The sequence below is a fragment of the Vicugna pacos genome, chromosome 9, assembly GCF_048564905.1.
Source record: "Vicugna pacos chromosome 9, VicPac4, whole genome shotgun sequence".
NCBI classification, from domain to species: domain Eukaryota; kingdom Metazoa; phylum Chordata; class Mammalia; order Artiodactyla; family Camelidae; genus Vicugna; species Vicugna pacos.
Window position 1 is genome coordinate 63,741,510 of NC_132995.1, and position 17,599 is coordinate 63,759,108.

General features: G+C 35.5%; 1 protein-coding gene across 8 annotated transcripts in view; it reads left to right on the forward strand.

The window, feature by feature from the left end:
- Positions 1-17,599, forward strand: part of WDR47 (WD repeat domain 47) — a 51,209-nt gene that overhangs the window by 1,066 nt on the left and 32,544 nt on the right. Inside the window, exons 1-4 of one of the 8 annotated variants that reach the window (XM_072968071.1) lie at positions 132-413; positions 9,650-9,690; positions 12,721-12,887; positions 15,065-15,148. In XM_072968071.1, the coding sequence (XP_072824172.1) occupies positions 12,730-12,887; positions 15,065-15,148 (242 nt within the window). In that variant the 5' untranslated portion in view covers positions 132-413; positions 9,650-9,690; positions 12,721-12,729. Of the gene's footprint in view, positions 1-131; positions 414-565; positions 754-8,238; positions 8,297-9,649; positions 9,691-12,720; positions 12,888-15,064; positions 15,149-17,599 lie in introns of those variants that run through there. The other 7 variants (XM_072968068.1, XM_072968070.1, XM_072968069.1 and 4 more) reach the window with 7 other exon arrangements.

Below are 17,599 nucleotides of genomic sequence, written 5' to 3' on the forward strand. Positions count from 1 at the left end.
AGGCGGGTCCCCACCTCACCCCGGCTTGGGCCCGCCCAGCCGACTCTCCCTTCGGCGCAGGCACCTGCCTGGCCGCCCCGCTCGGCGGGGTCCTGAGGCGCCTCGAGGAAGCGCGGCGATTGGCTGCGGCTCGGGGCTGGTGCCCGGCTCCAGCGCCGCTTGACAACCGCAGTGTGCGAGAGGCTGAGCAGAGCGGTCGCCGGCCCGGGAGGGGCAGACGGGAGGAAGGACGGACTGACGAGCTGATGGATTGACGCGCGGGCGGCAGGAGACAGGACCGACGCCGAGCCCGGACCGCCGCCCTCGCTCGCGTTCCCTCTCCAGCCCGTACCCGGCCGCTTCTGGGCCCGTCCTCCGGCCTCCCCGCCTCTTTCTCCTCCGTCTCTTCACCGGGCTTGTCCCGGAGCCCTCAGGTGAGCGACTCCGGGAGGCGGAGGCGGGATCGGGCCGCGCTGCACACCTCGGGTTGCCATGGTCACCTGTCGCCACCTGTCACCACCTGACAGGGCTGCGACCCAGGCGACTCCAAGAGCAGCGTTCGCGGCCCTGGAGAAGGGTCTTGGTTAGGCTGGGGTGCTGACTGGGTGGGGACTGGGGTCCTGGGTGAGGCCCTGGCGCCGATGGATGGAGACCTGGGAGCTGCCGGGCCCCGAGTCGAAGCCACCGCTCCTGGACCACACCTTCGTCTCACTGCCAGCCCGGCCCGGGGGGCCGAGCGACGTCTCTGGCCCTGGCACCGTCCACCCCTGAACAGTAAGCGAGCTCAGGGTTGGTGTCCACTTCACCGTTGCTGCGGGCCGGGAGGGCGGCTGACTGCGCTGATTCTTCCTTCCTCGCCCCTCTGCCGAGCCCGTGCGACAACCGAGGGGAGCGCTTGCGTCCCTTTCTGGGCACGCCTTGGCCGGGAGGAGAGAAGGGCGCTGCGGGGCTAGGGCAGCCCCGCGGGGCCCGAGGTTTGGCCTTTTTGACGTCAGTGGTCAGTGAGAGCAGGCCTTTGGGGGTCTGGCCGGGGTCGGGGAGAGGGGCAGCGACAGGATTTGGAACTCCGGTTGGACCGGGGTCCAGGGTGGGGGCCTGCGTATGAGACACAGGAACGGGAGCCTGTAGAACTCTTAGGGTTAAGCTGCTTTCTTATACTGGGGGAAAAGAGATTGGGGCTCCAGCACTGGGGCGAGGCCTTGAGCAGAAGGGGCGGGGGCAGGCAGGAGCGGCGTTTGACCAACATTTGATTTTTTTCTTCTCTATACCCAGTCAGTAACAACGCATGGTATCTGAGCAGAGCATTTTTGGCAACTTGGTTCTCTCTGCATAATGAAGAGAGAAGTCTTTGTTCCACCCAGATTCATAGGTTGTGATCCTAACACTTTTATTTCCTTCTCTTTGTTGCAGACTTCATAGAATGCTTCAAGAAGTTAATGTTACAGAGGTTAACATCTAGGCTGTAATATGTTCTAAATCTTTTTTTCATAGTAAATCCTAGTAGAATTTTTTTTGTCTCCAGTGTTGGCGTGGGTTGCGTTGAAATTTTGTTAGAAAGGAGAAACGCCAAAGAGCCCATTTTTCTTTATGTGGCATATTCTCAGGTCTCATTTAGGAGGAAAATGTAATAAATAATTTTACCTTAGGTTTTAGGACATGGATTTCTTCCACAAAGAAAGATTATTACAGTGACCAAGCAATTGAGCCGTAACAGTATATTGTTAGGTGAAACACACATATACACACATTTGAATTTAGGTGGCATTATAAACATGTAATTTTTTTGTGTGAAGGAATTTTAGCCTATTTTCCTCCCACCCTCCCACTTCCTAATTCTTGTCTCTCTTATTAAAAAAAAAAAAAAGCCAGTGCTAGGGTTATATCGTAAGAAAGCAGGGGTACTGTCCTATGTTCCTAGTTACATAATTGTGTTCAGCCTCTTTTTCTGTTTGTGAAATTGAGTTTATCAGTTACTTACTGAATAAATACTGTGTGGTATGCTTGATATACGACGCAGTTTGAGAAATGCTTAAATGAATATGAAAAGATACAGTTTTCCTTAGTAGCTCAGTAAGCCGGAAATCAGATTGCCTGGATTTAAGTTTCCCTCTGTTACTGATGGCAGTCTTGGAAGCGCTACTTACCCTATTATTGACCCTAATTTCTAGATTTAGGGATAATACCTGCTGTTGTTTTAGTCTGGGAATGAGCTCTGAAGTTGAACAAAATAATGTATTTGAACACACTTAGGAAAAAATTTAAGGCATCCGTTGATTACCTTTTAATAGAATGGAGCATTGGCAAGGATAATTAAATTTTTCTGCATGATCTATTTATTTAACATTTCTAGGTCCTGGACCTTATTTCTTACAGTGGCCTTAAAGGGCTCATGGGAACTATTAAGATGCATTCTTAGTTCTTGGCAGAAGTTCTTCATTGCTGTGGTGACATGGAGAAAAGGGTGTTTCCTCCCTATATGTGGGTCAGGATTGCTTTCTTGCTTTCATTAGAACGTTCTCATATTTTAGAAAATAAGACTATGGCCAGTAACTCTGACTTGAGTTTGTTTGGTATTAAATAATCCTCAGTGTGCATCATTGGTTCTTGAATAATCAAGAAATAGTTTATCCCCTCTGACCTATGCTTTTCAAATAGTAATATTAGAGATATGCTACAGTGTGCTAAAAGATAAATCTGTGGTCACAAAATATGGCACACACTTAAGGCATTGTCATCAATTTCACTTGAAGACTTGGATAAAAAATGTTTTTATATTAAACAAAAGATATATGGAGAATGCAATATTCACGCTAATTTTAAGGTAAAAGTCAAAGACTTCAAAGAAATTTTATGTTTAATTTGTATATTTTGGATATTAACCCCTTATTGAATGTATTATTTGCAAGTTTTTGCAGATTGCATTTTTTAACGTTGTTTGGAAATAGAAATGGATTGGCTTTCTTTCCACCTTTAGGAAAGCTTTTGAAATGAAATCTGGAAAGTGCAAAAAACGGTGTCTTACAAATAGATGATGATGTAAAACAACTTTAGGTGTTTAGGTGTGTTCATTGTACAGTGCCCATGTTATGGGAATTGTTAATTTCACTGTGTACAGTTGTTGATCAGACTTGTGTTCTATTTTAGATATTTTAAGAGGAAAATTAACAAATATTCAGAGGAGAATGACCAGAATCATAGGGGATCTGGAAGCTATGTGAAGAATGATTGAAGGGAATAGGGGAATAGATGTGACTATTGTCACATTCAAACGTGTAAAAATTTTTAACATAACAAACTTGTATGATGCTGACCCTGAAGACATAGCTAGATGAAAGTAGATTTCAATTCAATATTAGAATATAAAACAAAATGACTTTTTATGCTTGTGAAAAAAATTGAAGGCATTTTGTATTATCTATTGCTGTGTAACAAATTACTCCCAATCTAAATGGCTTAAAACAGCAAATATTTATCTGTTTTTGAGGGTCAGGAATCTGATCACAGCCCCACTGGGGGTCTTTGATTTAAGATATCTCTCGAGATTGGAGTAAAGCTGCCATAGGAACTGTGTTCTTACCTGATAACTCAACTTAGGGATGATCTCCTTCTAAGGTCAATGACATGGACTTCTGTTCCTTGTTGGACTGACGGCTTCCACTCTTAGTTGGCTGTTGACTGGAAGCTTTCCTCAGTTCGTTGTGTCACTTGGATCTTTCCACAAGCTTGCCTCATGACATGGCAGCTGGCTTCCCTCAGAGCAAGCAGTCTGAGAGTGGGCACATGCCTGCCCTCAGGATGGATACTACCATCTCCTTAAAAATCTTGGAAGTGACTCCCAGTACTTCCGCTGTACACTTGAGTAGAAGTAAGTCACCAAATCCAGCCCACATTCAAGGGCTGGGGACCACGAAAGGGTGTAAAATCATTAGTAGTCTCATTAGTGACCATCTTAAAGACTGCCTTCCACAGGTGCCTTGGGGGCATATAGAAATTTTCTGTCATTGGAGGCATTTATGTAGAGGTTGGCAGACCATCTGTCAGAGATAAGTGTTCACATATTCTTCACTAAATAAGACCGTGGACTAAGGTAACTTCCAACTCAATTCTATGGTAAATTTATAAATTATAAGGAAGTAGAAAAGGTAAGGGTGGAGAACTCTAATAGGTAATTTATGTAATATATGCTCTATTGTACTTTCAGTAGTTAATGAATGTATAATTTTTTTTCAGTGCATTTTCAAGTTTTTGGCACTCTCGGTTCAGCACATTTTCTTATGTTTCTGAGTATACTGCTGTATGGTAGCTATAGTCCTATACCTACTGACAAACCATTTTTATGTAGTTCAGTATTTGAAGCATACTCAGATATCTTAAGTTCTACTTTTCTCACTGAAAACAAAAAATTAAGTATGGGTGTAAAAAAAGAACATGAAGGATAATTTTAGTCTGTTTTACAAAGCATTCTTTTGGTACCTTGGCTTTAGGTGTGACAGAAATTATACTAGAAATTTCATCATATAATAAAGGGTGGAATTGTGTTCTTAGGTAAAGCATCCCTTTTACCACACGTAAGGTAAAAACATACAAACAAATAAGCAAATAAAGAATACTGTATTAATTTATATGACTGTTGTACTTTGATCTTTGTTTATATAGATTTATTTTGTGATTTGAGTTTAAAATTATTTTTATTACAAATAGTAGTCTTAAAACATTCTACATTTCTTATTAAATGTGTTTCTATAGGATGAATCTTTGCTTAATAAATATTTGAATTTTTACCTTGAGCTGCTGCGATAACTTAAGGAATAAACTGTGGAAAACTCCTTTAATTCTTCTCATGATTCTTACCTGAAGCTTTTGGCTGGGAGTCAGCAGACCTTGACCTCTTAGTTCTTAGCTCTGCCTAATGTCTAATAATAATTCTATAATCAAGTGGTGGCATTGTTACTAGTAAGTAGGATTCACATTTTGAATTGTTTTAAAGAAGGGAGTGGCTTTGGTCTGTCCAAACTTAACCCACCAGGTTTCTCTTGAGATTAGTGACACCATTTGTGAGCTTTCTGACTGGAAAAGTATTTAATCTGAGACTGAAGAATTCAGCAGAGGTCTGATAGGCCTTAAACAGATCCACTGAACCACGCTCTAAACAAATGAGCTGAAAGAGTGTATAATTTAAGAATAAAATAAAATTTTCTACATATTTTCTTTTTAGACCTAAAATTCTTTTACCATAAATTCACATCCTTATTTTGCTTTTGGTTGTGCTCCAAAACCTAAATTATGTTCAGTAATAAAGCACTGTAGCAACACATTATGAAAATTTATCTAGATTTATCTAGATTTCCCCATATTTGGTGTAGTTTTTCAAAGATATTTTAAAATCTGAAGTTCGTTTTAAACTTGAAAGTCAAAAAGCTAAACTTTAGGGTGCTTAGATCTAAATATTTCTCTTTTTTTTTTTTCTTTTCTGGAGGTTCCTTTCCCCCCTGGCAGTTTTAATACTGCTTATATTTTGGTGACAGTATTCATTTAGATAACATAATTTAAAAATTAAGTGGGGTTTTATTCAGTAAGGGTTAGATTTATTCTATTAGACCTGGAGAGATCTTTTAAAATAAAAAGTAATCTTTAATTTAATTTTAGTATCTTATACATCTTAATACTTTGGTTTCTGTAGCTAAGTGTGTGTTTAAAAGTCTGGTTAGATTGTTATTAATACAGACTTCTAGCTTATTTACGTAACCTTTAACATTGTTAAATAGAAAAATAATATGAAAAATCATAGAACTGGGTACCTCTCTTGGAATAATTTTTAAATATTATTTCAATACTATGAAGGTTTTTCATTTTGGCATATTTAGGTGACTCTATATCCATTTTATGTTTTTCTTTGTTTTTGTAAAATATCATTGCCCTTCCCTTTCTTGGGAATCAGTGTGATACAGAAAGAATTTTAGAATCTGGTCAATTTATGGTTTCAATCTTGGCCTAGGGTTGTAAATTTTGTCTACTATATTTCCTTCCTTCTCTCCCTTCCAATTTCTCTCTTGGTGTCTGTCTCTCTTTGCCTCTCCTGTCTCTATTTCTGTTTCTCTTTCAGAGTTAAATTCTAATTTTCATTGTTAAAAATTTAGGATATGAATTGGGGAGGAGGAGATAATTTCTTGCCTGACTGTCAAGATAAGTTTAAGGAACTAATGAAAAATTGATCTAGAAATTAAATATGTATATTTGCCTCCTCTTTGCCCCTTTGTTTTGTTACACTGTTGAATAGGTTCTGTCTCGTACTTTTTAAAGAGTTTTCCTGGGTGGTGTTGATACGGATGCTGATACCAGGATTTATGTCCTGACACACTTGTGAAAGTAGTATTCAGCTGCTAGTGAGATACATGTTTAGCACTAATATAAATATTGGGCTAATTTCTTAACCTTACAAAGCTTAGTATCTTTATCTGTAAAATGGGGATGAAATTGCCAATGTCATAAGATTGTTAGAAAGATCAATTAAACAATGTAAGTGAATATCCTAGAATAGTTTTTGTGCACAATAATTTCTGCATTGTAATCATAGAGTTAATCCTATCTTTGGGATTCTACTCTAGCTGGTACCTTGATGTAGAAAAGAACCTTTGAGATCTAATTCTATAATTTATTTTCATTTTCATAGTTTTTTCTCTATAAAGTTAAAAATTTTATTCATATAAGAAATGTATATGTAAACATATGAGTAATGTATGAATATGTATTGGTTGTAAACCATTCAGATAATACAGAAGATAAAGGCTAAAAAAAACCTCTTCAATCCATTTGCCTTCCTAGTTCCCTGCCCTCTATCCAATCTCATTCCTCTTTTCAGAGATAACCACTCTACAAACAGTTTGATATATATCCCTCCAGACCTTTCTTTGTCATTTATTTAGACACAGAGATATCATACTCTCCTTTTTTTTTAAAAAAAAAGAAGCCTATTTATTTTCATCCGTTCAGCAAATATTTACTGATAGTTATATTGTTTTGTGATGTGCCTTTTCATTGTTAAGATGTATAGGTCGACATCATTGTGTTGTTAGTATTCTACAGTATGAATTTACCGTAACTTAACAATTCTCCTATTGATGGGAGCTCAGTTTATTTCTAGTTTTTCTTTATTGTAAGCAAATCTTAAGGAACATCTTTGTATATTTATAGACTTGCATGTATTTTTGCAGAATAGGTTCCTAGAAGTAGAATTGGATTTGGTGAGTCAAAGAGTATACACATTTAAAATTTTTGTAGATAAAAATTTTATGCTGTCAAATTTTCTCAAAAAGTCTGTCCCAATTTATATTCTTACTACACTGTATGAAAGGTCATTTACCCACACTCCTGCTAACACTAGATACTATCATGTCTTTTTAATTTTTGCAAAGCTGGTAGGTCATAAATGGTATCTTATTTTAATATCACTAGTGAAGTTGAACCTCTTTTCATAAATTTATTGACCATTTGTAGTTTTGTGAATTGTTTGTATTTTTTGCACATTGTTCAACTGGAATTTTGGGGGAGATACTGATGCTATTTTTATGTTCTAGATGGTAACCATTTAACTGTGTGTCGTGCTTAGTCCTAGTTTGTCCCTTGTCTTTTAACTTAGTTTATGGCAACTTCTGTTAAATGGAAGATTTACATTTTACACTTTTAGTGTCAGATTTGGCAGTTTTAAAATTTACATTTTCTGGTTTTTTATGTGACTTAATTACACAGCCTGTGTCTGCTTATCTTGTAAATTTTTAGTACTTTGGTAATTAAATATATTTTAAAATATTTATGGGTTTGAATATGAAAAGAACACAAATACTTTAATCTTATAAAGAAAGACTGAAATAATATTTGAATCAGATCTGAAGTCTCAGGTTATGAAAAAATACAGATCAGTCTGAAATGTTATTACTTCATTATATACATATTGAATACATTATATTCATTATATTTCTAATTCTTTCCAGTTATTTGCAATTGGAAATTCATTACTTATGTTTCATATGCATTTTTTTTTTGAAATAGATAATAGTTGTGCATGGTACAAAATTCAAAAGATACAAAAGGGTATATAGTGAAAAGTCTTCTTTCATTTCTATTCTCTATTATCCAATTTTCCTTCTTGGAGACAATCATTTTTATCAATTTCTTGTGTCTTTTTCCAGAGATATTTTATGCATGTACATAACATATTGTTTATGTTAATTGATTCTTTTCTTTTTATAGCTATGTAAAGCTGCACCTGCTTTAAACATAATTTCTTCTTTACGCCAAAAATCATTCACAGGTCCAGAAGGTAAATTAAAATAATTGATGAATAGAGAACAGCTGTCAAGAGTAAGAAGGCACACATGCTGCAGAAACGTTAGCTGATTAGCAGACATGACAGAGCTTTGCAGTTAGAAGGACTTTTCTTTTGTTTGTTTACTTAAATGATCTAACACAAATCTATTTTCTCTCTTCTTTTTGAGCTGACCTTAGGATCAGAGACTTCTGATTATTCCAGGCTCGATGTTTCCCCCTAAGGATATATACTTCCTGTTATTGAAATGTGAATTAAAACAAGTTATAAAACTTGAAGGGAAATCATACAAATTAGCCAAACGAACCCTCTTATTTTATGAATGAAGAAATTAAGGCCTATAGAAATTGACATAGTGTCCCATTTATATTCCTGAAGGATCAGACGGTAGCAAATAAATGATCTGGCAGCAACGTAAGTTTTTGTAATGCTATTTTATTAAAGAGATAGCTGGCAAATCCTCCCTACCCTCCTCTTTTTAGAGGAAAAGGGGCAGTGGTCTTATGTTGCAGTTGGTATTTTTGTTAAAAATCACTTTCTTATCTGTATTTTTGCCCCTAAGCTGGACTGGTAAAGCACTATTTTTTAGTGTTAAGCACTCTGTAATTCTTGGAAGGTTAAAGAGAGTAGTTTTTATTGTTCAGGATAGAGTTAGGGGTTAATGGAGCCTTTCTTAAGTACTTTTTTTCTTGACTATGAAATTTATAATGGCTATGCCTTAATTGCCTTAGTCTTATGCTTCTGAATCATTCTTAGCCTTGTGCATTTTTCTTCCTTCCTAATCCGTATTATAAGTAACTAAAATAACTAATTGCAAAGGAACATTTAAATATCTATTTGTATCTGTCTAGAAAGTTACCAGTGATAATTTTTTCATGAAACCTTTTCCATATCTATGGATGAAAATATACATGGAAGTCAATATATTTCTATTGTCATTCTTTCTTTCTTATCTATTGTTAACATTTTACCTTTATCTTAGATTTGTAAAAATAATTTTATTTCTTGCCCACTAATACCTTCTTCTAATCTTGATTCACCAAAATAGTAATCAGTAGGACTCCATATAGAGACCCCATCTGGAGTTTAGTTTCTGTAGGTGTTAATTGTATCTTAGTACTAAAATACTAACCACTTTCCAGCTGGTTTCCAGATATTTATTTTTAAAGAAAACTCTTTATTTCCTTGCCTCACTTAGTCCAGATATTGGATGTAAGTAAAAATTTATTTCTTAAAGGAAAATTCATAAAGTCCTTGTTTTTGTGATTTTTTTTTACAGTAAATCTATCATTTAATATGGAAACACTGAAACATTCTGATTTTCCCCATTTTGTTTTCTGTTTTCAGTGGAATACACTTTATTGTTGGTCCTACGTAAATTCTTCCTGGTGAGTAATTGTTCACATGTACTGTGGGCTGACAAGTCTACCTAAGATGTTATCAAGGCTGACTTTGGCTAAACAGACTGATTGAAGGGCCAGCACTTTATGCTTTTGAATGGCTTTTAGAACAGTGGGAAACAAAATCATCTACTCTGTAGTTTTTAAGAGACATTTCTTCATTGATTTTTTTGCATCTTAATTCAGTTAACAATTATGAACATTTATTGTGTCCTGTACATTTCATTTAAAAAATAATTTTAGTGGTTCCTAAGCTAGTTAAGTCTTACTGATATGTAGCTCCCTGAGGAGAGGGAAAGAGGCATTTATTATTGAATTCTACTCCTCTGAATTAGAGAAAAATTCTCATTTTGTAGTGATTAATAGTTCAAGGAGATTAAAAACTGTTCATGAATTATGCTTTTATGTATTTTATGTATATAGTGTATCTAATTTCTGAATTACATAGCTAGGATTTTGAGAGCCTTTACAAATATTTCAGTAAACACAGAGTGTGTTAGAAAAGAATAATTCTAGAATGTAGTCATTAAGCATATGCCTATGTTTTATGTTGTATCCAGCAATGGTAAAGTTTATAAGAACTGAAGTTCTGGATTGGGTGATTAAAGTATGCTTTTCTACTGGGAATTTTACAGTATAGAATTAAAACTTGTCTTTTTAATTAATTTTTTAAAAACCGTGAACAGTTCTAGGTTAATTAAGATGTATTGTCTGTATCCAAAAATCTAAATATAAAGTCAGTGTAAAATATATGTTTGTAAGAATGTATCCTTTTCTTAGGCTTTATTGAATAAAAATGATGGCAGCATGAAACTTAAAGTCGTGATTTAACTGGGACTGTGGCCATAGATTCAGAGTAACTCCAGAGTTACATAATATTAGACTGATTATTGAGTAATATGAGACCTATAAAATGTTTACTGCCTTTGTGTGTACTGAACAACATTAGAAAGTTATAGTCTCAATTCTGTACTAAGTTCTGTGATTGTTATATGGAGATTTAAGTGAAGTGCTTTCTAAGAACTTAGAGATTGAAGGGAGGTTATAATTAAGAGTCAAATTAGTAAAAGTCATTCTTTAGCTAGTAAGAATTATCTGAAGATTTGAGGTGTGCTAAAATTGCTAAGCAGTGTTCTCTAAGTAAACTTAGACAGTTCTGAAATACCAGGATTTACTGAGTGGAAATATCATTTTATTGAATCCTCTTTTGTACAGAGTCTGTGAACAGAAGGGGTCAGCTCAGGATAGCAAAGGGAGACTCAAACTGTGAGGAATTGGGCAGCTGTCTTGTCGAGGGAGACGGATTTGTGATTTGTCTGGTTCCTGAGGCAGGCATGTCCTTATTGTAGAGACGGTTGTATGAGTTTAGTCTGATGTCATTAAATATTTGAGTCTTATAATTATTTTCTCATGCTCTGTCTCTTGTTTACTTTACCACCTTCTCTACCTAAGAGAGAAAATACACTCATCCGATGAACATTCTGTTCTGCTAGACATTTGCACTTCTCATTATTGAGAAATAGCTTGTCAAAATAGTAGACAAGTTGGAAAAATAAACTTGTGTGCACACATGTATATATTTATGTTTCTGTGAGTCTGGTTAAAGATAATTGGTCCTGTGAGAAAGAGATGTGTACAGTCTGTTTCATCTAATGAAGTTTCTTTGCAGTTAGTCCCCCCTAGCCTGGTAGTCTTTTGTGTTGCTCCGAGCCTGTACATTTGAAAACTGCAGCAATATAGGCCATTTACCTTGTGTGGTGTCATCTTTAAAATGAGAATGTTGAGCTAATGATCTTCAGCATTCCTCCTAGCTCTAATTCTTCATAAATTAACCTATGTGCTCAATTGTATCACTGCAGACTTACAGGTAAGAGAAGGGATTTGAGACAGCTGAAGTATCATTGACGTTTAGGTTAATAGCACCAATATGACTTAAAGGTACACGTTTTAACTATCCTTGTTTTGTTTCCGAAGTATAGGGTACAACCCTTCACATGTTGCTGCTACACTCTGTAAGCTTCTCAGGGATAGGGCTAGTGTGTCCTGAGTACAGGGCGGTGTCTATCACAGAGAAAAAACAATGAGTGGTTATTGAATGAATGTATTAGGACATATCTAGGGCAAAATGTTTAGGACATAGCTAAACATGGTTTGATTATTAGTGACTTTTAAAAATATTCTTTATTATGACATATTTTAAACATATGTATGAATAGGCAGAATATTATCTTAGTCTATTTGGGATGCTTTTACAGAATACCATAGACTAGGTGGCTTATAAATAGCAGAAATTTATTGCTCACAGTTTGGGATGCTGGAAGTCTGAGATCAAGATGCTAGCATGGTCAGGTTCTGGTGAGAGCCCTCTTCCTAGTTGCAGACTGCTGCATTTTCATTGTACTGTACAAGGCAGAGGGCGGAGCTAGCTTTCTGGGGTCTCTCTTATAAGGGCTCTAATCCCAGTCATGAGGGCTCTGCCCTTATTACCTGACCACCTCTCAAAGGCTTCACCTCCTAATAGTATTATTTTAGGGGCCGGGATTTCAAATTTGGGAGGACACCAACCTTCAGACCATAGCAAATATAATGAACCTCCATTACCTATTACCCCACTTTATTATTTTTTAAAAATTGATTAATTAATTAAAAAAATTTTTGACAGGAGAGGTAATTACCATTACCCCACTTTAGTAGTCATGATTATTGTTTTATCTTTATTTCCTCCCATTTGCATCTTCTTATATTATTTTTGAAGCAAATCAGATTTTACATTATTTAATCTGTAATTCCAATGTGTATCTCTTAAAGATAAGGACTTGTCATAGCCATACCTACATCACACCTTAAAGAATGTCTTGGTTTTGACAAATATTAAATGATTTCACTTCAGAATTATTTCACTTTCACCTGTACTAAGTATTTCCAAGAAACTTGTTATGTATAGTTTCCAGAGAGTTAATAACACTTAGAAATAAAATGATAAGATTAATTTTTGTTTTTGCTTTGTTTAATATTTAGGTTATCAACATGACGGCTGAAGAAACAGTGAATGTAAAAGAGGTTGAAATCATTAAGCTAATTTTAGACTTCCTAAATTCAAAGAAGCTTCACATTAGTATGTTGGCCCTTGAGAAGGAAAGTGGAGTCATAAATGGCCTATTTTCAGATGATATGCTTTTCCTGAGGTATGATTTCATTAGTACTATGAGGTTTGTAGCTCCTTCCAAGAAATGCTAAGTATTAATAAGGTAATCGGTACAATACACGTAGATCTTTCTAACCATAAAAAGACTAAATATGATTTTTTTTAAATGTTTTGTTTTTATAATGAACATTTACAAAATAAAATTTTCTATAGAATGTTTTCAGGTGGAAGATCCAGAGATTTATTAAAAAAAGAAAGAAAGAAAGAGTCACAACTCCATTGTAGTTGTGGCATCATCATAAAAGATATTTGATTCAGAAATTAGAGACTCTGGAAAGTTAAAGAAAATATTTCTGAAATACCATTTTTTAGCCATAGAAATAAAACATACTCATTGTATAAGCATATTCCTTGTATAAAATATAGAAAAATAAAGAAGAAAAATCACCCCACCATCCAGATACACTACTGATAATTTGCTGTGCACATTAAAAAAACACAGTAATTTTGTTGCGTCTGTAATTTTATGTCCTGCTTTATCCTTTAATATCTTAAGGATTCTCTGTGTGATTACAGATTTATGCTTTGAAAATTTTTGATTCACTTAATTTCCTAATGATTCTCCTATTTTTAGACAACTAAATTATTCCAATTTTTTTTAAATGCTCGACTGAGCATCTTTTTATACATATGACTTTTTCTGTATCTTGGATTATTTTCTTAGAACAAGATTCTTGGAGGTGGAATTACAGAGCAAAAGGGAGTTAATGTGTTTGCCAAAATGGAGAGCTAAATATGTCCTTACTTGAATTGGATGGAAAAAGAAAAACCCGAATTTCCAGACAGTAATGTGTTTTATGCTTATGTGGTACCAAATGTCCTTGACAAGGGATACAGATTCTTGGATATGTAGCATTTTGTGACTAGGAAAGCCTTAAGAAATGAAATGTTTCTAACTCATGAAGAAAGAACCTTTTAAAAAGCTTTATTATATTAGGGGAGTTTATTTAAACTTATTACATTACCCTGTATTTGGTATTATGAATGTCTTTCAGCCCCAGGGAGCTTAGTCAATGATATGGTCAGGAACCAGTACTGAGGCAGAATTAAGACCCTGTCTTTCAAGCATTGCTACTCCTGGAATTTAGCAGCAGCTCTCAGATATCCCCCTGCAGAAACCTGTTGGTTTGTGATGAAATTTTAGTGGTCTGAGGTAATATGCAAAAAATTATAGAACAGTAAGTTTTTCATTAAATTAAATGTATTCATCTTAAAGGGCTGGCTTTTGAAATTGTGTCCTTCCTACTTTTTAAATATTGAAATGTCCCTTTATAAAATGATTATGATCTATATTATGATTGCTTTTTATTAATATTCATTCTTTGCAGAATCGAAAGTTGGCAATCCTGTGTAGATCCTCCTGCCCGTTTCTTCCTTTTTAAACTTTACTGTTCTAAAAATGCATGAGTAGGGAAATTACTATTATAAAAGAGGAACAGCAATATGAATGCCGTATAACTTTTGGAAGTTATAAGTTCTTTTCCCATAGACCACTTAAATAGGATGAAACCTTATCTTATTCCTTACTATTTTCATTATCAGAATATAAACTTTAGTGTCAAATGTCTCAAAGATAGATAATTCACAGTTTAGAGCAAGGTTTCTCAACCTAACATTTAGGGCCAGATAATTATTTGTTGTGTAAGTGTGGGAGTTGTCTTGTGCATTGTGGAATGTTTAGTAGCATCTCTGACCTATACCCAGAAGTTGCCAGTAGCACCACAGTTGTGACAACCAAGAATGTCCCCGGACAGTGCCAGATGTCTCTAGGGGGCAAAATTGTCCCCAGTTGAGAATCACTGATTCAGTGAGACTGAAACCTACCCACACTGGCCCCTAAATAACACAGAGTAACTTTAAACTGTAAGATAAATAGGGAAATAAAGGAACTTTTAGACTTAGTCCAGTGCTTTTACTTAGGTAAAAAGACATATTTTAGAATAAGGAGTGGGTGCAGATTCACAAATTCTTCTCAAATAGTATATGTTGTTACAAATAAGTTGTGAAAAAGTTTATTATAGTGGCTGAGGAACCAAGTAAAATGTTAATGTCATTACTTGCTTTGTGAATTTCTGTTGCTATCTTGTCATCTATTCTGCTTTTAATTAGGGTGACACAAATATGATAGTTAACAGGTGTGGATTTTTCTTTATATAGGCAGCTAATTCTTGATGGTCAATGGGATGAAGTTCTTCAATTCATTCAGCCTCTAGAATGTATGGAAAAATTTGACAAAAAAAGGTAAGGTTTCATCTGAAGTTTTTAGTGGCTTATCATTGGAAGAAGCTTAGCAAAACAAAACAAGAAACAAAAATTTAAAAGTCAGACTTAGCTTTCCTAGAAAATAGTATACTCAATTCCGTTGAGTTGGAGCACGTCTAGGGGAGAAGTTCCATGTAAGTTTCAATTAGTTGAAAATCTGATTTTAAAATCTACTTAGTTAACAGTGTCTATGTCTAAAACATCACAAGGGTCATGTCTGCAGCAGTTGTTTCTTCATAATAGTACAAATTTTAAAGATGTCGTTCCAGTGTCTCCTAGCCTCCATTATTTCTGACAAGCAATTATCCTTAATTCTCTTGTAGGCAATATTCTTTCCCTTTTTTTTCTTCTTCTACTTGCTGCCTTCAAGATTTTCTCCTTGTCATTGGTTTTCAGCAGTTTGATTTTGATGTGCTTAAGTGTGGCTTATTTGTATTTTTCCTGCGTGGGGTTTATGAGCCTTTTAGATCTATGAGTTTGTGTCTTTCATCAAATTTGGGAAGTTTCTGGCAGTTATTTCTTCAAAAATTTTTTCTGCCCCTTTTCTCTTTTCCTTCTAATTACACAGTGTTAGACAGATTGATACTGTCCCACAGTTCTGAGGCTCTGTTCCTTTAAAAAAAACGGTTTTTTCTCTGTGTATTATCCAGTCTGGATTATTTCTGTTGGTTTGCCTTCAGTGTTTATTGACACTTTATTCAATTATTAGAAATCTGCTCATAAACAATTTTTCATTTCAGATATTGTACTTTTCATAATTTACTTTTATTTATAATTGTTTTGCTAAGATATTCCCGTCTGTTTGTTCATTGTAACTGTATTTCCAAAAAAAAATCCTTGAATGTATTTTTAGTAACTACTCGTTCACTAATAGTCCTTGTTTGCTAATTCCAACTTTTAGGTTATATCAGGCTCAGTTGCTATTGATTACCTTTCCTTTTAACTATGAGTCATTTTTTTTTCACATATCTAGTCATTTAAAAAAATTATTTTATTTTATTTTGGGGGGGAGGTAATTAGGTTTATTTATTTATTATTATTAGTTATTACTTTTTAATGGAGGTACTAGGAATTGAACCCAGGACCTGGTGCGTGCTAAGCACACACTCTACCACATTATACCCTTCCCACTCATATGTCTTTTTTTTAAATACACTTTTATTGAAGTATAGTCAGTTTACAATGTTGTGTCAATTTCTAGTGTATAGCACAATAATTTAGTCATATAGGAACATACATATATTCATTTTCATATTCTTTTTGACCATAAGTTAATATAAGATACTGAATATAGTTCCCTATGCTATATCTAGTCATTTTTTAATGTATTCTGCACATTGTGGATTCATTGTTGAGACTCTGGATTTCTGTTATTCCTTTGAAAGGTATTGCTTTTTATTCATGCAGTGTGTTCACTTTATTATACTCAGAATGCAAACTCTCTCTCTCACCTAGTAGACACCAGCTGAAATCTCTGCTCAGTTATATAGAGTTCAATCTGTTGCTTTTCCTGGGCTCTTTGGAGTCTCTCTTGCATCTTCAGTTTCATGGATGGCTAAGGATTTAGGAACACTTTATACTGTAGGTTTTGGTGTATTTTTCACTGTGGCTTCCTCCTTTTTTTTGGATCCTCCTACCCTCCCCACTACTTTTCAGCTGTTCTGGCAGTACCACACTTTTTGCTGACTTCTCAAAAACCTGGAAAACTGCACATTCTGCTTCAGTTCTAGCTCACACTGTGTGGACTGGGGAGTGCCCTCGCTGGAAGGCCTTATACCCTTGAATCTCACCTCTGAAAGTTTTCTTTCTTTCAAGGATTGACTTCCTTCTAGTTGTGCCCGTTTTTTGTTTTCTTCCGTGCTTTCAGATAGTTTTTTTGTGTCTTATCTAGGGTTTAACATTGTTATCTTCAGAAAGATTAGCCAGATACAAGTTATTGTACCATTGTCCGAAGTGGAACCTCATATTATTTTCTGATTCTTCATTCATACCATGCTATTTGATACCTCTTTGCTTTTGTACAGTCTTCATTTATCTAGAATACTGTTTCTTTCATCATTTCCTATCTTTACATAGCACATTCCTTATCATCTTCCAAGAATCAGTTCTTGAAAGACTCTCCTCACTTCTAGTAGAATTGGTTTCACACTCCTTTGAAACCTTGCTGAACCCTATACATATTTCATACAAATTTATTAGATGAGTCTCTTCTTTTTTTCTTAATTGAGGTATAGTTGACTTACAATATTATGTTAGTTTTAAGTGTATAGCATAGTGATTCAGTAATTTTGCAGATTATATTCCATTATAGGTTATTACAAGATATAGGGTTTAATTCCCTGTGATACACAGTTAATCCTTGTTGCTTATCTGTTTTATGTCCAGTAGTTTGTATTTGTTAATCCCATACCCCTAAGTTGTCCCTCTCCA